Genomic DNA, 14,493 nt, shown 5'->3' with positions numbered 1-14,493 from the left:
AGGGGCAATAAGGTCGCGTGAGAGTGCGAGGATTATAATTTCCGAATATAAATGTATGTATCGCTCACATGTATTGACACATTTAGACAATAAATACTCTTATTTCAAGACTTCGTCGTACCAGTCCTTCATTGTTGTACCAATCCATCCACAGTTGGGTTCGGACTCATAAGGGAAATGTTGTCAGTTCGGGTACGGTGAAGATTGGGGGTTCTGCGAAGGGAGTGTTGCCTGTAGATACGAGGTTAAGGATGGAAGATGGTGCAAAGTTTGTGGAGAATTTTGGATTTTCATTCCTCGCTGGTTTGGCTGAGGCAAGCTGTGTTCGTGAACCTCTCGTGGGAATGGATAATCAGTAGCCAAATCTACACTTGCAAAAGATCTCCATCGTAGAATTCCAGCATATTTGTCAATTGCACTTGCAGACTGAGCCAGTGTGTTGTCCCAAAACAATGGTGTCCGGACCTGGCAGGCTTTCTCATAAATCGTACACCAACATCCACCCGGATATGTCCTGAGAATTGCCACGGCGTGTACCACCATGTATCCTACAGTGACACACGACACCAGGGCCATGTGGTATCCCGCGTCGCCGAGGCGTGCCAATTCCTGAACGCGTCTTGAACGCGAGGATCGACTGTTTTTTGCAGTATATGCCAGTATTTGCCCATTCTTCGATTCCACGAGTCAGCTGGACAGAACCATCACTTCGTCCAGTGCTTCACTTCGGTGGATGTCCACGACTTCTGACATATCGACTCGAGTTCATTCTGCAGCCCCCAGGGTTCATGGCGGACGCGCAACGTCCTCATTGCCACCCTGGCCAGCATGTAATATCATCCTCCATCGTTCGAATTCTGCGACACAATGGATCGTATCCTGCAAGCCTCTCGGGCTGAACAAATATACCTGTCTACCAATACTCCTGGGTCATGTATCCACCCCGCCATTCCAACCACCCATCGCTCGATCGCTCGTGCTCGGAGTCGTCGAGACGAAAGATCTATACAAGCTGAACCGACATCTTTCGCGGTGGGGATCGTGGTCTCCGGGTCCTGGTGGTGCTGCTGTGCTGTAGATGTTGAAGATGTTGGTTAGAGTGGTCGCTCGGCTTCGGACATTGGTTCTTCCTTTTCCTCCTTGCCCCGACTGCCCGAACAGCCAGCGTCTCAAACTTACTCATATACTCAACGGATACCTGATCTTCGGATCTTGGTTGGTTGACGCAGAGCTGGTTTGTTCTTTTCACACCTCTTGAACAGAATATGCCTGAAAGTGGTTTTTCTTTTTCGTCACGTAAAGGCTAATTGATGCCAGCGGTGATGTTCTGGTCAGTGATTGCATTTTTTTTGGTCTGACTTTTCAATTATGTTGCAAGCTATCTCTAGCTACTACTGCAGGAGGTTCCCTGACCAAGTGGTTCGAATGACAGTAAAGGCGCGCCACAGGTGAGAGTCGACATGGATTCATTATTGTATCGAACAGCAGTGACAGCTTTTGATCATGATGGGGAGGAAGCCATCTCGTCAGCCCATCAGGAGATATGCATCACGCTTTCTCCAATTCCATATGCTCCAAGATTGATTGTATTTCTCCCAAGATAGGATCAACATCACCTGGTGGCTCTTGAGGTGCTTCCATTGGCTGCTCATCCGGCGATAGACTGTCACTCGGCGTCATGCATTCTTCTGAATCAGAAGTATCAGCGATCAGATTTTTGCGGCGAAGCCGGACTTCTTCAAGTTCTGTCCATGACAGAGCTTCCGTATAATCTCTTCGGTATTTCGCAGGAGGAACTGGCCAAATCTTCATGGAATTCTTAGAAGCAGGTTCCAATCTCTTCACACTGAAATCCTTGCCTTCTGTCATCTCTACGTCATTATCATTAGGGTTGACATCCTCCAATCCGGCGGTATCCATGGATATGCCTCCTTTGGAGAGATCCCCTGAAGTGGAAATTCCAGTTGTTATGGGCGATGCAGGTAGTTCAGCATGAGTTCCCGCAGGTGAGAGCTGGTCGGTGCCCTTAGCTATGTGGCCTCCTGACTCTCCTTGCTGCACTAAAGGCTTGACCTTCAGATGCTCTCCTACTTCACGACAATTTGCCAACCAGTGATTCGATCGTTCGGCTGCCGTCGCAATTTTCTTCCTGGTGTACTCCAGCAGGGCGTAGTGCACCATAAAAGCCTCCAAGCCCAGCTCTTTCAAAGTCTTCCCTCTCAGCCACTCCTCCATATTCTTGTCCATATATCTTCTATGTTCCCCACCATCATCGATACCTCCAAGGTGTACCTGGACCAATTCTGATATGAATGCCAGTCTTTCAATGAGCATGTGCACGTCCCTAGTCAAACCGGGACTGTCTTTGAATGCAGCTTGAAAAGCATTCACGGCGTGAACATTGGTCGAAAGAGCGGCTTTGTCCTCGGGTTCGCACACTCCCAAGAGTAGCATGTACTGGGCGTTATAGTAAGTTGGAATGGGAGAGTGGTCCTTTGTAGATTTTTCTTGTACCTGGCGGATCAAAGTAGCGCAACGAGAATACTGCTGGATTTGGTAGAAATGGGAAAACTTCTCTGTTAATACATGCCTTTCATCAGTTGGGTATCATTACCTTTGGGAAATATTGAGCATGTTGTGTGTTCATGATGTCAAGGCTGTCTTTGCTTGACCAATCGTTCAAGGCCATGGTGCGTCTGCTCTGCTGTCGGACTTTGAAAGTGAGACCGGCAACCAGAAAACGTGATGAAGATGGAAAACCGAACTTGGGGCCGGTATATCTCGAGACCTCCTACTAATCGATCATTCCATGACTGGCCGAGGAAGGAGCACTCAGTATAGGGATGGACTGCTGCTTTCTCGATCTCTCTGCTCTGTCGGTGAGAGGCATGTACCTCAACTGTGATTAGGAGGAAGGAAAGAGCCACCAATTGGAGTCGTCTAACGCAACGACCTCACAAGAGTTCATTATCATAATCCGATCCTGAATTGCATTACTATATATAAATCTCATAGTTGTGTATGTTTCAAAGCAAAAGGATGTCTATAAGGGTAAAGGTACGTCTCGGAGGAAAGATTGGGTTTCATGCGTGAATATGGCTGAGAGGAAGGGCTTGGGGGGTGAAAATAAATACAGTCACCCCTCATTTACACAATATTGCCCATTTCAAACGTCGAACGATGTTGCTCGCGTTTATTAGGGACTCCCGATACATCCATACAGCGCGGATACAGCGGCAGACTCGAGTAGGTTCGCAGAGCGCATCTCCAAGCGCCAGAGACAATTGGTGCCAATCTAGTAAATTCACCTCCATGACAGAACAGCTCGTAGCTGTGCATCTTAGGGACAAGATCGAACAGACAGTTTTGCCTCAAGCCGTCCAAGATCGAGGAATGTACAACGCAAAAGGATAATGTAGGTGCGTAAAGTCATATACCAAGGTTCCCAAGCCATAAATGCCTTCTGTACGCCCCCACTCCCACACAACATTCGAAGACGGAATTTGGTTTCAGAAACAAAACTTATAATTGGATGGGACAAGCTTTTCGCGAGATGGGAAGGAAAACTAATATCAACAAGTAAAGAAACACAGGAATACCAGATCTTGTGATTTTCACCAATTTCACGTACTCTGCATGTTTAAGGAACATCAAAGCTAAGGTGGCCAGCCTGAGCAAGTATGATGCCCAGTTCAGTTGAGATTGTCAGACGAGTTTAACAATGGTGGTGAACCAAATAGCATTGAATTTCTCGGTACCACAGTTGGCCTTAATGTTGTGACACTTCTGAACCATTTTATAAGCTTTCTGAGACGAAGTGCCTACGATGACATCTATCAGTTGAGAACTGTAGGCCACGCCATTAAAGTGACGCAGGAGTTCTAGACGCTTCCAGCTCGAGGTGAGTGTCGTCGTATATGGTTTATGCACCAGACTTAAGCTTCTTTCATGCGTAGGTTGCATCGACGACGTATCCCCTGTGATCATCTTGCCTCACTGCCGAAAACCATGCAGCTTTAGGTGGGGGCAATGGAACTAATTACCTTGACTCGATGTTCCGATTCATGCCATGAAATTAAGTTCGTCCCGACTCATAACTCATCTGATATAATTTGGAGATCTACTTCATGCAGAGAAACGGCTGGCTCGGCAAAGATCTACTTTGCTGCCTTAGACTTTACAAGCCACCTTACAAAAAGTTAATCGTGCGAAGATTAGGCGCGTCAAAGTTAATCTTGTGAAAGTTCAGACTGACAGCGGGTACCATACCCAAGATCACTATAGCAACTGGTCCGAGCGAGAGCTTATCTCAGTCGGTATTATTTGGCTCTGCAGACATTCAGGGTCAACAAAAGAGTAAGAATGGGCCGCAAGCATCAGCGGCATACTCCCAAGATGAAAGTCGTTTCGGGTGGAGAATTCCCATGATTTGCGGACCGCGTCGCCTCTTCTTCCAACGTTCAAGAACGAATGGAGCATGAAAGACTTCAGATGACTGACGACAGCGGTGAGGGCTCACTTACTGTGGGGTTTAGGTTTGATGACCGAGTTTGGATGGTTTTCCTTCATCTCGTAGCGCCTTCTAGAGGTCTGACCGTTACCCCTGAAGATCACGTGGCTGTCTCACAACAAGCTCTCAAACGATCTCGCCTAGAGAACTCAAACTCAACATCCGCTTCGAGACGACACCCGGCCCATGAATCCCAGTCCATCTGATCTATTCCTCGCAACGCCCTATCCGAGGCTGAAATACATACAGATGGGCCAATCAAGGCAAGCTATAGCCTTGACGCCGCAAGTCCTCCTCCGCGCTCATCAATCCTGTGGCGTCTCTCATCCTGGACCATTCGGTCGTGATGATCCGGCTTGCCCTCTCATCTGATGCTCGAGACTACCTGATACCCGGGGACCCATCTTCCAGGTGTCATCGGCAGGATCTCGCCTGCTTTCTTGGCCCATATGCCCGGTTCTTGGCCAATGGGCAGGCTGGCTGAGGGGAATGAGGAAGTTGTAGACGCGCCCAGGCAAGGCCATGCCACCAAGAGCCCGCGGTGATAGGGCCAAGCGGCTCGGAATTGAGAGGATGAACGAGGGAGAAACGCCATGTTCTCCAGGTATGATCTGCATTGCAGTAATGAGGTTAGTGTCCAGGGTGACAGGAGCAGGATTCTATGCTTGGCATGAGTTTGATCCATACTTCCGGCCTCGATGATTCAAGCTATAAGAGACGTTCGTCCGCTTTGCAGTACTGTTTCTTTCCTCATCACATCATTCATTCTCTTCCAGTTCACTATACATTCTTTCTCCCTAGTTCTGTGAACTTCCCCTTCTGACATTCTTTATTGCAATTTTCAACTCTCACTCAGGCCGGTCCTTATTTAACTGTCTATATTTATCAATTCTTCAATCGAATTTTCAATACCGCCGCAATCATGAAGTACGAAACCGCCACCATTCTCCTCGCCTTCTTTGGCCTTACCTCTGCTGCTCCCACCAAGATGCGCAGAGAGGTTCCCCAGGAACAGTCCCACGCCAAGTTCCTCACCAGCGTCCGCGCCAGCTTGAACCTCGACAACCCTGACGGAATCGTGGATCCAGTTTTCGGTCTTTTGGGTAACGCAGCTGCCGCAGCAGGTGCCGGAAAGATCACCAACTTGGACTGTCTTCACCAGGCTACCGCCGATCGTGCTTTCACCAACGCAAAGGCCGCTGGAGATGTTCAGTCTCAAGTCGATGCCTTGATCTTTGCTGCTTTGGAGAGAAATACTGGTTCCGTTGGACTGAAGAGTGTTCTTTGCACTGACGCCGCCGTCAACCCTGAGATTCAGGCTCTCACTCAGCACCAAGATCCCGCCTCTGAGAATGCCGCAGCAGACAACAAGGCCCTTGTCTTGACTCTCGCCAAGGAGATTGCTGCCATCGGTGGTGACCCACTTGATGCCCTTCTCTCCGGAACCTTTGCTCCAGGAGAGGTAAGACCTCCGCTCACTCTTTTTATCATCCTCACTGACTCATGTAGATCGGTGACCCAACCGGTGCTGGAAACACTTGCGACGATGCCGATGATGCTGAGGGATGCATTTTCACCCAAAACCTTCTCGTTAACGACGCCACAGAGGCCGAGATTCAAGCCGCTGTCGCAGGAGTTGCAGCTGGTGGTAATGCAGCTGGTGGTAATGCAGCTGGTGGTGATGCGGCTGGTAAGTCTTTTCGTTCCAATGCTCCACGAGGCAATCAACTAATTCCATCGAGACAACGGAAATGCCGCAGCTGATAACGCAACTGAAGTCGCTGCCCCAGCCGCAAGCGCTTGCCAGGCAGTCGTTACCGCCACTGCCACCGTTGTAAGTTCATTTGATCCAGATTGAGCGATGTTCCGGAGCTCTTTTGGACTCGCTTATATGCTCTTATGGAGACTGACTAGAATACAGGACCCCGCTGCTGATGATGCCGCTGGAAACAACGCCGGAAACAACGCCGATGATAATGCTGGTGATAATGCTGGTAACAACGCCGGTAACAACGCTGGAAACAACGCTGGTGATAATGCTGATGATGCCGCTGATAATAACGCTGGTGGCGCTGCCGGATGTAAGGAAGCCCGTTCCCATAATTCAATTTGACAAGTGCTGACACTATCCAGCCAACGTCCAAACTTTCACTGGCGCTCTCGGAGGTGCTGCCCCAGCTGTCATTGAATCTGCTGGCGACCGCCCATTCTCAGTCAACGGTAACACCTTCGTCAACATTGGTGCTGCTCTCCAAAGATCTTGTAAGTCTTTCCTGATGCGTTCTCCAGCTATTCACCCACTAATAAATCCTTAGGCGCCATTCAGAACAACGCATGCTCAAACGCCGCCAACTCTGGAGCTCTCGATGGTGGTGTCGGACAATGCGGTGATCAAGAGAAGGCATGCAACGCAGCCGCCAAAGCTGCTGCAAAGAGCAAGCGTCAAGCACTTGACTTCGGCTCATGCTCCAACCCCGCTGTCAAGTTCGCCGTTGGCCTTGATGGACGCAAGGAGGCTTCTTTCCAAGCTGTCAACAACGCTGATTTCAACCACGGATCTGCCTTGAACATCAAGGTTATCTCTGACTTCATCTGCCAACAGCTTGCATCCAAGTGCAAGGCTGACCAGGCTGCCCTTGATGCCTGTGCATCTGCTCAAACAGCTGCCGGTATGTTTTCCCCCTGAGCACTTTCGATAACACAAACTGACTTCTCTCAGCTGGCGCAACCGGCCAAGCCTCCGCTGATGCATTCAACGCTGCTCTCGGTGTCTAAATAACCTTATCTTGTCACGCATTTATGTGATCATACGGGGTGGGGATGAGCAGAGGATGATTGATTGATTCGAATTGATATTTATGACACAGGGAGATAGATCATGGAAACCCTTTTATGTATTTTGAAAACTGTGGAGTTAAATGGGCCGCGGTAGGATGAACCCGACCCTTTCGTAATGAATATGGCGTTCCTTGTGTATGGATTTGGACTTAGTCTGAAATGTTCTTGCTCGATTGCATCTTGTCTTTATTTATGCTTCATATGTCGCGAGGAGCATTCAACAATTCCATGTTGGTGTTTACGTCTAGCAATACTTGTAAGATGAAATTGGGCAGAATTTATATGTTAAATTTTTTCAGCTTGGTTAGAGCTGCTTAAAGATAATGTGCTGACTTTTCTCAACTTAAGATGGACAAATCTCTACTTACTCTTTTCTTCGCTTAAGCTTAAAAGATGCAAGTGGGATTTTTCCTCTTTGCTCTTTATCCTCCTAAAAGCTCTTTGCATTGGTATCCCGCTCCCCCTCATCAAAAGTCATAACAGCTCTGATATTCCACCCCCTCACAAGAAACGTCGCCCAAACCTCTACGGTCACATCATACCGCGCTAGTAACCGGACTATAATGACGTCGTCTATCCAAACACCTCGTCACAAAGCCATGCTCAAATCTCAAACACGGAATTCAGGCTGTTATGTCATCCCTAAGCGGTTGTCCCGCTCATCTGGTCGCTTCCCTTTCGACGGAAGTCGCGAAATTTGTAGTCTTTTGCAAAGCCTGTCACCGCCATGTTGCCTGAAGTTGGCAGAGGGTAGTTTGAGGGATCAATAGCATGGTGGTGGTTGTGTGTTTGGTTGTGACCATTTGTCATGTGAGAATTTGCTTTGTCGTGAATGTGTTCAGTGGACACTAGACGAGTAAGAAGTTAGCATGCTACTTTCCCAACAGCAACTCAGCAATCTCATGTAGATCTATTCTTACCAGAAGCTGATTCCTTCCTCCCCTCACCTATCTGATCAAAATGAATCTCCACTTCTTCGCCCTCCAAGAACAAATACCAATACACAGCACCACAAAATAGTCCGCCGCCAATGATATTCCCTAACAGCGCCGGAAGCATACTCTTCCAAATATAGTATCCTATAGTGAGTGGCTTCGGTGCTCCGAGGAAGAGGGCAAGAGGGATGAAGTACATGTTTGCGATTACGTGGTCAGTCCCGAGCCCTACGAAACACATTACCGGGAACCATATTGCCACAATTTTTGAGATGACCTCGCGGGATGCGATTGCGAGGAAGCAAGCCATACAGACGAGCCAGTTACCTGAAGTGTGTGAGCTCCATGTTTTACGACTGACTGAAGCCATGTGGAAAGAACTTACAGAGAATACCCTTCAAGAAGATCTGATGCCAATGAGGGGTAACAGCTTTTGCTTTAGCGAAACTGAGTGCTTCTGCTTTGTATGGATTCGCCTCGAAAGTGCCTCCGTCTAAGTTACCTCAGTTCACATGTTTAATTTCCAAGAATGCTTTCAGTAGAACTTCTAGATATACTTACATCCCGTCAGAACAGCCATGAAAAACAACGCCCCCGCCAAATTCCCAAAAAAGCTCACAACCCATGTTTTCAGCAAATCCACAAAGCTACATCTTCGATGCAGCAGCGCAACGACAGAGTACATGCAATAGCTTGTGAAGAGATCAGCTCCAGTGAGCATGACCATGATCAAACCGACAGGAAACACCATTGCTGAAAGTGTTCGGATGAGTCCTGGAGCGTTGGTTTGGAACCATGGTGAGGAGTTTGTGGAGAGTGAGAGGGCTGCTCCGAAAGAAAGTAGTGCGCCGCCGAGAAAGGAGTTGATGAACATCTTGTCGAGGCGCATTCGTGCTTATTTGGCTCCGATTCGAGAAATCAGTTCGGTTGTTTGGGCGGGTGTGAAGGCGTCCATTTTGTCTGTTACGCGGATGTTGTCGCTGAGAGTGGTGGTTACAGAGACTATTTGACAGCGGGTCTCGCCCAGGAAGATTAGAGAATTCCAGAAGTACTGTACCTGTGCTTTAGTAGGCCACTGCATCGTTGTCAGATAACTGACCAGCCATGCCACGAAGTCCATGCGACCCTACATAAACAAGCATCTGCCAGCATCTTGGCCATTGAGGATCTGGAGAACCCTGCCCATCGGTAAAAGAGGAAAAGCCACTGCCGGACATATGAGCAGCTTCGATCTTACGGTTGACAGCCAGCAGGGATTTCAAGAACTACATTCATAAAAAGAGCTGATCTTTTGTCACTATTAAGGAACGATCCTACCCTATTCTTAATCATCGAAGTCGGACCTATCCAGTTGAAAATTAGGACGATTTGAGGTGACCACTCCTTTCCATCCCTCTACTAAAGACCCGCCAAAATAAAAACGCATGGATTGGTATGCAAGGATTTTTAGACTGTCCGACCAAGGAAAATTGGGGTCTTCCATACAATGGTTTTCGAATCGTGGCTTGGCACCGCTCATATCTGTGGTGATCATGGAAGTATGCTTCCAGCAATACACCAGAGCACTGAATGCCGTTGTATCTATGATTGGATTCAGTCTACAGTAGAACGATGATTCAAAAAAGATACATTGCTAAGAGACTATAGTTGCTGCAAATACTTTTAAGTTAGAGATTTGGTTTCAACTTGACAAGATGAAAACTTCTTGCACTTGCCAGAATCGAACATCAGTCACCTCTGCTGCAAGTACGTAAGTTCTTATGGCAGTACGCGACTAATCAGTGTGACGTCGACCCTTCGGGGCAGATGTGTTAAATAGGAAAGGCTTCTCGCATGTGAGCATAATATACAGGGTCAAGCCCGTCACATGCATGTAAGCGCAACGGTTTCATTGACGAATGACATGCCAATATTGACTTTCCAAAACCTTAATCTAGGAGAAGCTTCGTGGCAACGCTTATGTTAGAGAAGCTTTGGAGAGATCCTGGCCTGCCACATGATAGATGATGAATCATGGATTCTTCCTCACATCTTGAATGGATCTGAAATTGCTTATTTTGTCAAGGGCTTGGCTACAAACCGCAAATGAGATCGAGTGACTCGTACCGAACTCGCGGGATACCTAAGTACCATTCCAATTATCTTTTAAGCACCGATTCGTTCTTTCTGATAAGTTTCTCGACTTTGATGTTGTTGGCGTCTTCTTTCCTTGTTGATGCGGGGAAACTGGGGTGTTTCATTTCCCCGGACTCAACTCACATACCGCTTTTGTTAGCTTTCAAAACTAATAACCGGTGCTGTTGCACAAGCCTGTCACTTTCTAATACGATGGGGTGTGAAATATAGTAAGCCGTCCACCTTGCACTACGCGTCACATCAATTTGAAGCATCTGAGCACTGCGCTCCTGAGAAATGACAGAAGTTAAGTACATTTTTGTTTTTGTTTTCTCGTTTAACCTACATGATCTAGTCTGACTATCTTCTAGTCCTATACTGTATTAATCAGGTTTTGAGAACTATGAGGGAGGAGCCCAAAATATGTTCCCCATAAATTCCAAATGGATCACTTTCCAAAGATATACTCAAAGCTTTGTCTACAATTTCCAATTGAGCACTAGCAATTCAATATCGCATATATCTTTACTAAGCAAGTTTCCTTAGAAATTTTTGATGGATGTCACGTCACTTTAGCCATCCAGGCTCTGCCAGATATTGAGACGAGGCTGGAATTGCTGACCAATAAGGGTTACAGTACCCAACGGTAAGCACTGCGCTTGGCAACTGCACATGATGACCCTTCCAACTCCAAGTCCTCAGCCTGAATACGATATTTGAGTACCTTCAAACCTCAACGTGTATTGATTCATGTTCATGTGTCTGTATCAAGCCGACTTCCCCAATAGAGATGCTAGGAGTCGCTACCCCCAAAAGTTTTAAGCAATCTCCGCCTTCGCTCGACCGCCAAGTCGTCGAGCCAAGCACCCGAGCGACCCAAAATACTACAACAGATCTCGTGGACTTGGCTGGATCGAACACTGCAAGTAAATGCAGCTCGTACAGCTCTGATAGAGAGCTCAGGCTCCCCAGCTACACACCCCTAGGCCCGAACGAAATCCGCCTCGTTCAACTCCTCCCCGGACCTGATAATGTGCCTATCGAGCTGCAGATTCTCCCCAATGTGCTCCTGGAAAACATGCCAAAATACGCTGCGGTATCCTACGTATGGGGGGATCCTGACTCCACACGCAGCGTAAGAATCAATGGTTCTTTAGTTGAAGTAACGTCCAACCTTACAGATTTCCTCTGGTGCCAAAGGAAGAAATTGCAAGATTCCTCCAGTTCCGTAACTCTATGGATCGATGCCATCTGTATCAATCAAAATGATGTCCCGGAAAGGAACTCTCAGGTCTTGTTGATGGTTCATATTTATCAAAGAGCAGAAAGAACCATTATTTGGCTTGGTAAGGAGAGAGCTGAGCACGAGCGGGTATTTGATCTTCATGATAGGATCTCGAAAGCTGCTGGCTTGCATGAAACAACCGAGGCTGAGAAAAAGATATTGGATTGGTCAAGCGACAATGAAAATAAGGATTTTGCCATGGTATGGGTTTCGAAATCTATCATAAATGCTTGATAATTAACGATATGCAGGAATGCTATGACTCCTATAGTTATCTTGTGTCTCTCCCGTGGTTCCATCGGATATGGGTCAAGCAGGAGTATATAATATCACCTGTCGTGGAGGCTCGACTCGGCAATCGACAGCTCGAATTGACCGACTTTGTGGCACTAGGAAGGATGATTTACAGAAATACAATTATACTAACTGTTCTCCTTGATCATCTCTCCAGACAAGGTCGTGACGAATTACAATCTCCCGCAGATATGGGTCTTAGAGCTATCACGAAAATCGAGCGAGAGAGGTATGCTAGACACCGATATCTCAAACGGAAATTGCTTCATCTACTGTATGAATTTCGAGATTCGGGAGCGACAGACCCGCGAGACAAAGTATATGGTATCCTCGGTCTACTATCCAATTCACCTGAATGGGACGATACGCAGAGGATATTGGTACAAGGTATGATCCGAGTCTGTTGATAGTCGACTATGCAGTTTCGGTCGAGCTTGTGTATGCAAGTGTGGTGAGGTCGATAGTGAAAGCAACGATGAGCTTAGACATTCTGTTTGCGTGCCAGACAACAAATATGATGGAACTACCGTCTTGGGTTCCTGACGTGAGTTAATTACATTCACGCCCAAAATCTTCTTAGTTTCGAGTGCTGAGTCTGAGTAGTGGTCAACTTACTGGCAGGTGGAACGCCCATTCCTGCGCATGAAGGTCATCTCTACGCTGAATCTTGGAGAGCCAGGACATGATATCAAAGCTGCAAAGGATACAGCGGCGAATGTTGTATTCGCTGATGATCTCAAGACCGTGCTCGTCAGTGGTTTGATAGCGGATATTGTCGACGAGGTATGGCCGCCTCTTCACCGTTATCAAATGACGGTAGACGACGAGAAGCAATTGCAGGCGGAATATCGAGAAACAGCCCTCAGCTGGATGCAGCAGCAACCAACCTCCATTTATCATACAGTATATGATAGGATTAGTGCTCTCTTTAACAGTTTGACACCCATGGATGATAGGCCAAAGATTGAGAAGGAGCGTGAGATTTGGACTGCAAGGATAACCAGGTTTGGAAATTGGATTCTAAATGCGAATAAGCTCGAGAACACACTTTCAGACATCGATGTCACAACAGTTTCGAGACTGACAATGACTGGAAAGAAGGACTACATCATTACTGGTCCTGGTGAAGCTTCGCCAGGGGATCTTGTTTGTGTTCTACTGGGCTGTGATGTACCCATGATCCTGCGGCAAGAGGGTGACCACTTCATTCTGATTGGGGAGTGCTACGTCGAGGGGATGATGCATGGAGAAATGATTGATGCTGTCAACGCGGGCACTTTGGAAATGGTGGAGTTTCTGCTGCACTGAAGCGAGATGCCGGGTGCTTTTATGGAAAAACAAGGAATGAGTTAGGTTTTGATTTTGAGTGCCTCTAAGTTGAAGTACTTCGAGTTGAGTATTTGAAGTTGGAGTCAGGCGACCTCAATTCAACTTCACTCATTTCTCACGATGCCCGTGCAAAATAATCTACTGACCAAGATCTTTCGTCCTGGCTAGATATTCACGGACGTGTAGTCTAAACTTTTACGGCATCTTTTAATTACGCTTTCCTGACACGTTTCAGTACGTTGGACTGGTAGTTACGCCAAAGAAGCTCGGATATTGCTCGCAGAACCTTGATCTGAGAGAAGCTTCGTGGCAACGCTTATGTGAGAGGAGCTTTGGAGAGATGCTGACCTACCGCATGGTTTTTATATACATCAACTCAACCTGCTTGCTGTCTGGAACCATCCAGTTTGCCACCTGATTGATTCGCTATGTTCGGCAGAAACAATTTTTCCGCTTTCTATTGTTACTAAGTGTGCCTCCAACCACGTTGGGCTACTGACTGATCAAAAGAATAGATTTTTCGCATCGGCGTGGATCGCAAGGGGAGACTTGGGGCCACCAGATACCGCCAGCAATTTGTTCGTGCCCATTATTTTCACTGTTCTCGACAAACTTTCCTGGACCCGAGTGGACAGGAGACACAGCAAGAGCCGAAAATTCATATCGTCACAGTTCGTGTGGTACCACACAGAACTTCGAAGGATGAGATCATCTTTACAAACTCGAGAGGAACTGAGATATCAACAGTGCGAAGCGAATGGAACAAGATAAAGTACAATGGCAAAACCGCATGGGAACACAAAGGGAGACACCATACCTACATTTCTTTTGATAGAGTGATTGATCATTGAGCTGGGACTTTGGGTGGGTGGATTGCTATGTTCGCTTTCTTTTAATCATTTATCCGAGCGATCGAGGCTGTCTCATTGTGCTCTGCTGCTCTAGGACCTGTAATGTATCACGGAATTCCGAGAACTGCTACGTAGACCTCGAGGGCTTGATATTAAATGTGATGTGTGATTTTAAATCTGTCGGGAGTCCTCCGATACATGATGCAACAAAGACCGTTGCACAGGATGTGGCGAAAATTAGCTAGTGGGCTTTAGTGACCTCTCTGCCAAGGTCGACCTGATGCAAGAGACACAGAACAGTAACCCATTCGACTTTCGTTATCTGACACGGTAGCT

At 47.2% G+C, this 14,493-nt stretch overlaps 5 protein-coding genes across 5 annotated transcripts; 3 read left to right on the top strand and 2 right to left on the bottom strand.

Moving 5' to 3' along the window:
* Positions 1 to 1,548: 1,548 nt before the first annotated feature.
* ONS95_010883 (uncharacterized protein) lies at positions 1,549 to 2,689 on the bottom strand (the record flags this gene model as incomplete). The annotated part of the gene is made up of 2 exons (XM_058504465.1): positions 1,549 to 2,571; positions 2,615 to 2,689. 2 exons carry the CDS (start codon positions 2,687 to 2,689, stop codon positions 1,549 to 1,551), a joined length of 1,098 nt encoding a protein of 365 aa, XP_058359021.1.
* A 1,982-nt stretch (positions 2,690 to 4,671) lies between these two features.
* ONS95_010882 (uncharacterized protein) lies at positions 4,672 to 7,686 on the top strand. The gene is made up of 7 exons (XM_058504464.1): positions 4,672 to 5,972; positions 6,020 to 6,200; positions 6,253 to 6,344; positions 6,432 to 6,591; positions 6,644 to 6,772; positions 6,826 to 7,179; positions 7,230 to 7,686. The coding sequence occupies exons 1-7, from the start codon at positions 5,433 to 5,435 to the stop codon at positions 7,283 to 7,285; spliced, it is 1,512 nt and encodes a 503-aa protein (XP_058359020.1). The 5' UTR covers positions 4,672 to 5,432; the 3' UTR covers positions 7,286 to 7,686.
* Positions 7,676 to 9,969, bottom strand: ONS95_010881 (uncharacterized protein). Its single transcript, XM_058504463.1, has 5 exons — positions 9,414 to 9,969; positions 8,845 to 9,358; positions 8,669 to 8,776; positions 8,269 to 8,610; positions 7,676 to 8,196 (listed from the first exon to the last, which is right to left on the bottom strand). The coding sequence occupies exons 2-5, from the start codon at positions 9,170 to 9,172 to the stop codon at positions 7,991 to 7,993; spliced, it is 984 nt and encodes a 327-aa protein (XP_058359019.1). The 5' UTR covers positions 9,173 to 9,358; positions 9,414 to 9,969; the 3' UTR covers positions 7,676 to 7,990.
* Positions 9,970 to 11,188: 1,219 nt separating this feature from the next.
* Positions 11,189 to 12,384, top strand: ONS95_010880 (uncharacterized protein; the record flags this gene model as incomplete). The annotated part of the gene is made up of 2 exons (XM_058504462.1): positions 11,189 to 11,884; positions 11,935 to 12,384. 2 exons carry the CDS (start codon positions 11,189 to 11,191, stop codon positions 12,382 to 12,384), a joined length of 1,146 nt encoding a protein of 381 aa, XP_058359018.1.
* Positions 12,385 to 12,491: 107 nt separating this feature from the next.
* ONS95_010879 (uncharacterized protein) lies at positions 12,492 to 13,285 on the top strand (the record flags this gene model as incomplete). The annotated part of the gene is made up of 2 exons (XM_058504461.1): positions 12,492 to 12,521; positions 12,581 to 13,285. The coding sequence occupies 2 exons, from the start codon at positions 12,492 to 12,494 to the stop codon at positions 13,283 to 13,285; spliced, it is 735 nt and encodes a 244-aa protein (XP_058359017.1).
* Positions 13,286 to 14,493: the final 1,208 nt, after the last annotated feature.

Source organism: Cadophora gregata (assembly GCF_030347475.1).
Source record: "Cadophora gregata isolate MNR1 chromosome Unknown scaffold_5, whole genome shotgun sequence".
Classification (NCBI taxonomy): Eukaryota; Fungi; Ascomycota; class Leotiomycetes; order Helotiales; family Ploettnerulaceae; genus Cadophora; species Cadophora gregata.
The sequence above is the reverse complement of the archived record's forward strand: the minus strand, read 5'-3'. Positions and strand labels throughout refer to the sequence as shown.

Coding starts and splice junctions, on each gene's coding strand:
- ONS95_010882 (XM_058504464.1), top strand. CDS start 5,433: ATGAAGTACGAAACCGCCACCATTCTCCTCGCCTTCTTTGGCCTTACC. Junction 6,592..6,643: donor CGCTGGTGGCGCTGCCGGAT/GTAAGGAAGCCC, acceptor GACACTATCCAG/CCAACGTCCAAACTTTCACT. Junction 7,180..7,229: donor ATCTGCTCAAACAGCTGCCG/GTATGTTTTCCC, acceptor GACTTCTCTCAG/CTGGCGCAACCGGCCAAGCC.
- ONS95_010881 (XM_058504463.1), bottom strand. CDS start 9,172: ATGCGCCTCGACAAGATGTTCATCAACTCCTTTCTCGGCGGCGCACTA. Junction 8,611..8,668: donor CTTCTTGAAGGGTATTCTCT/GTAAGTTCTTTC, acceptor CACACACTTCAG/GTAACTGGCTCGTCTGTATG. Junction 8,197..8,268: donor GAGGAAGGAATCAGCTTCTG/GTAAGAATAGAT, acceptor TTACTCGTCTAG/TGTCCACTGAACACATTCAC.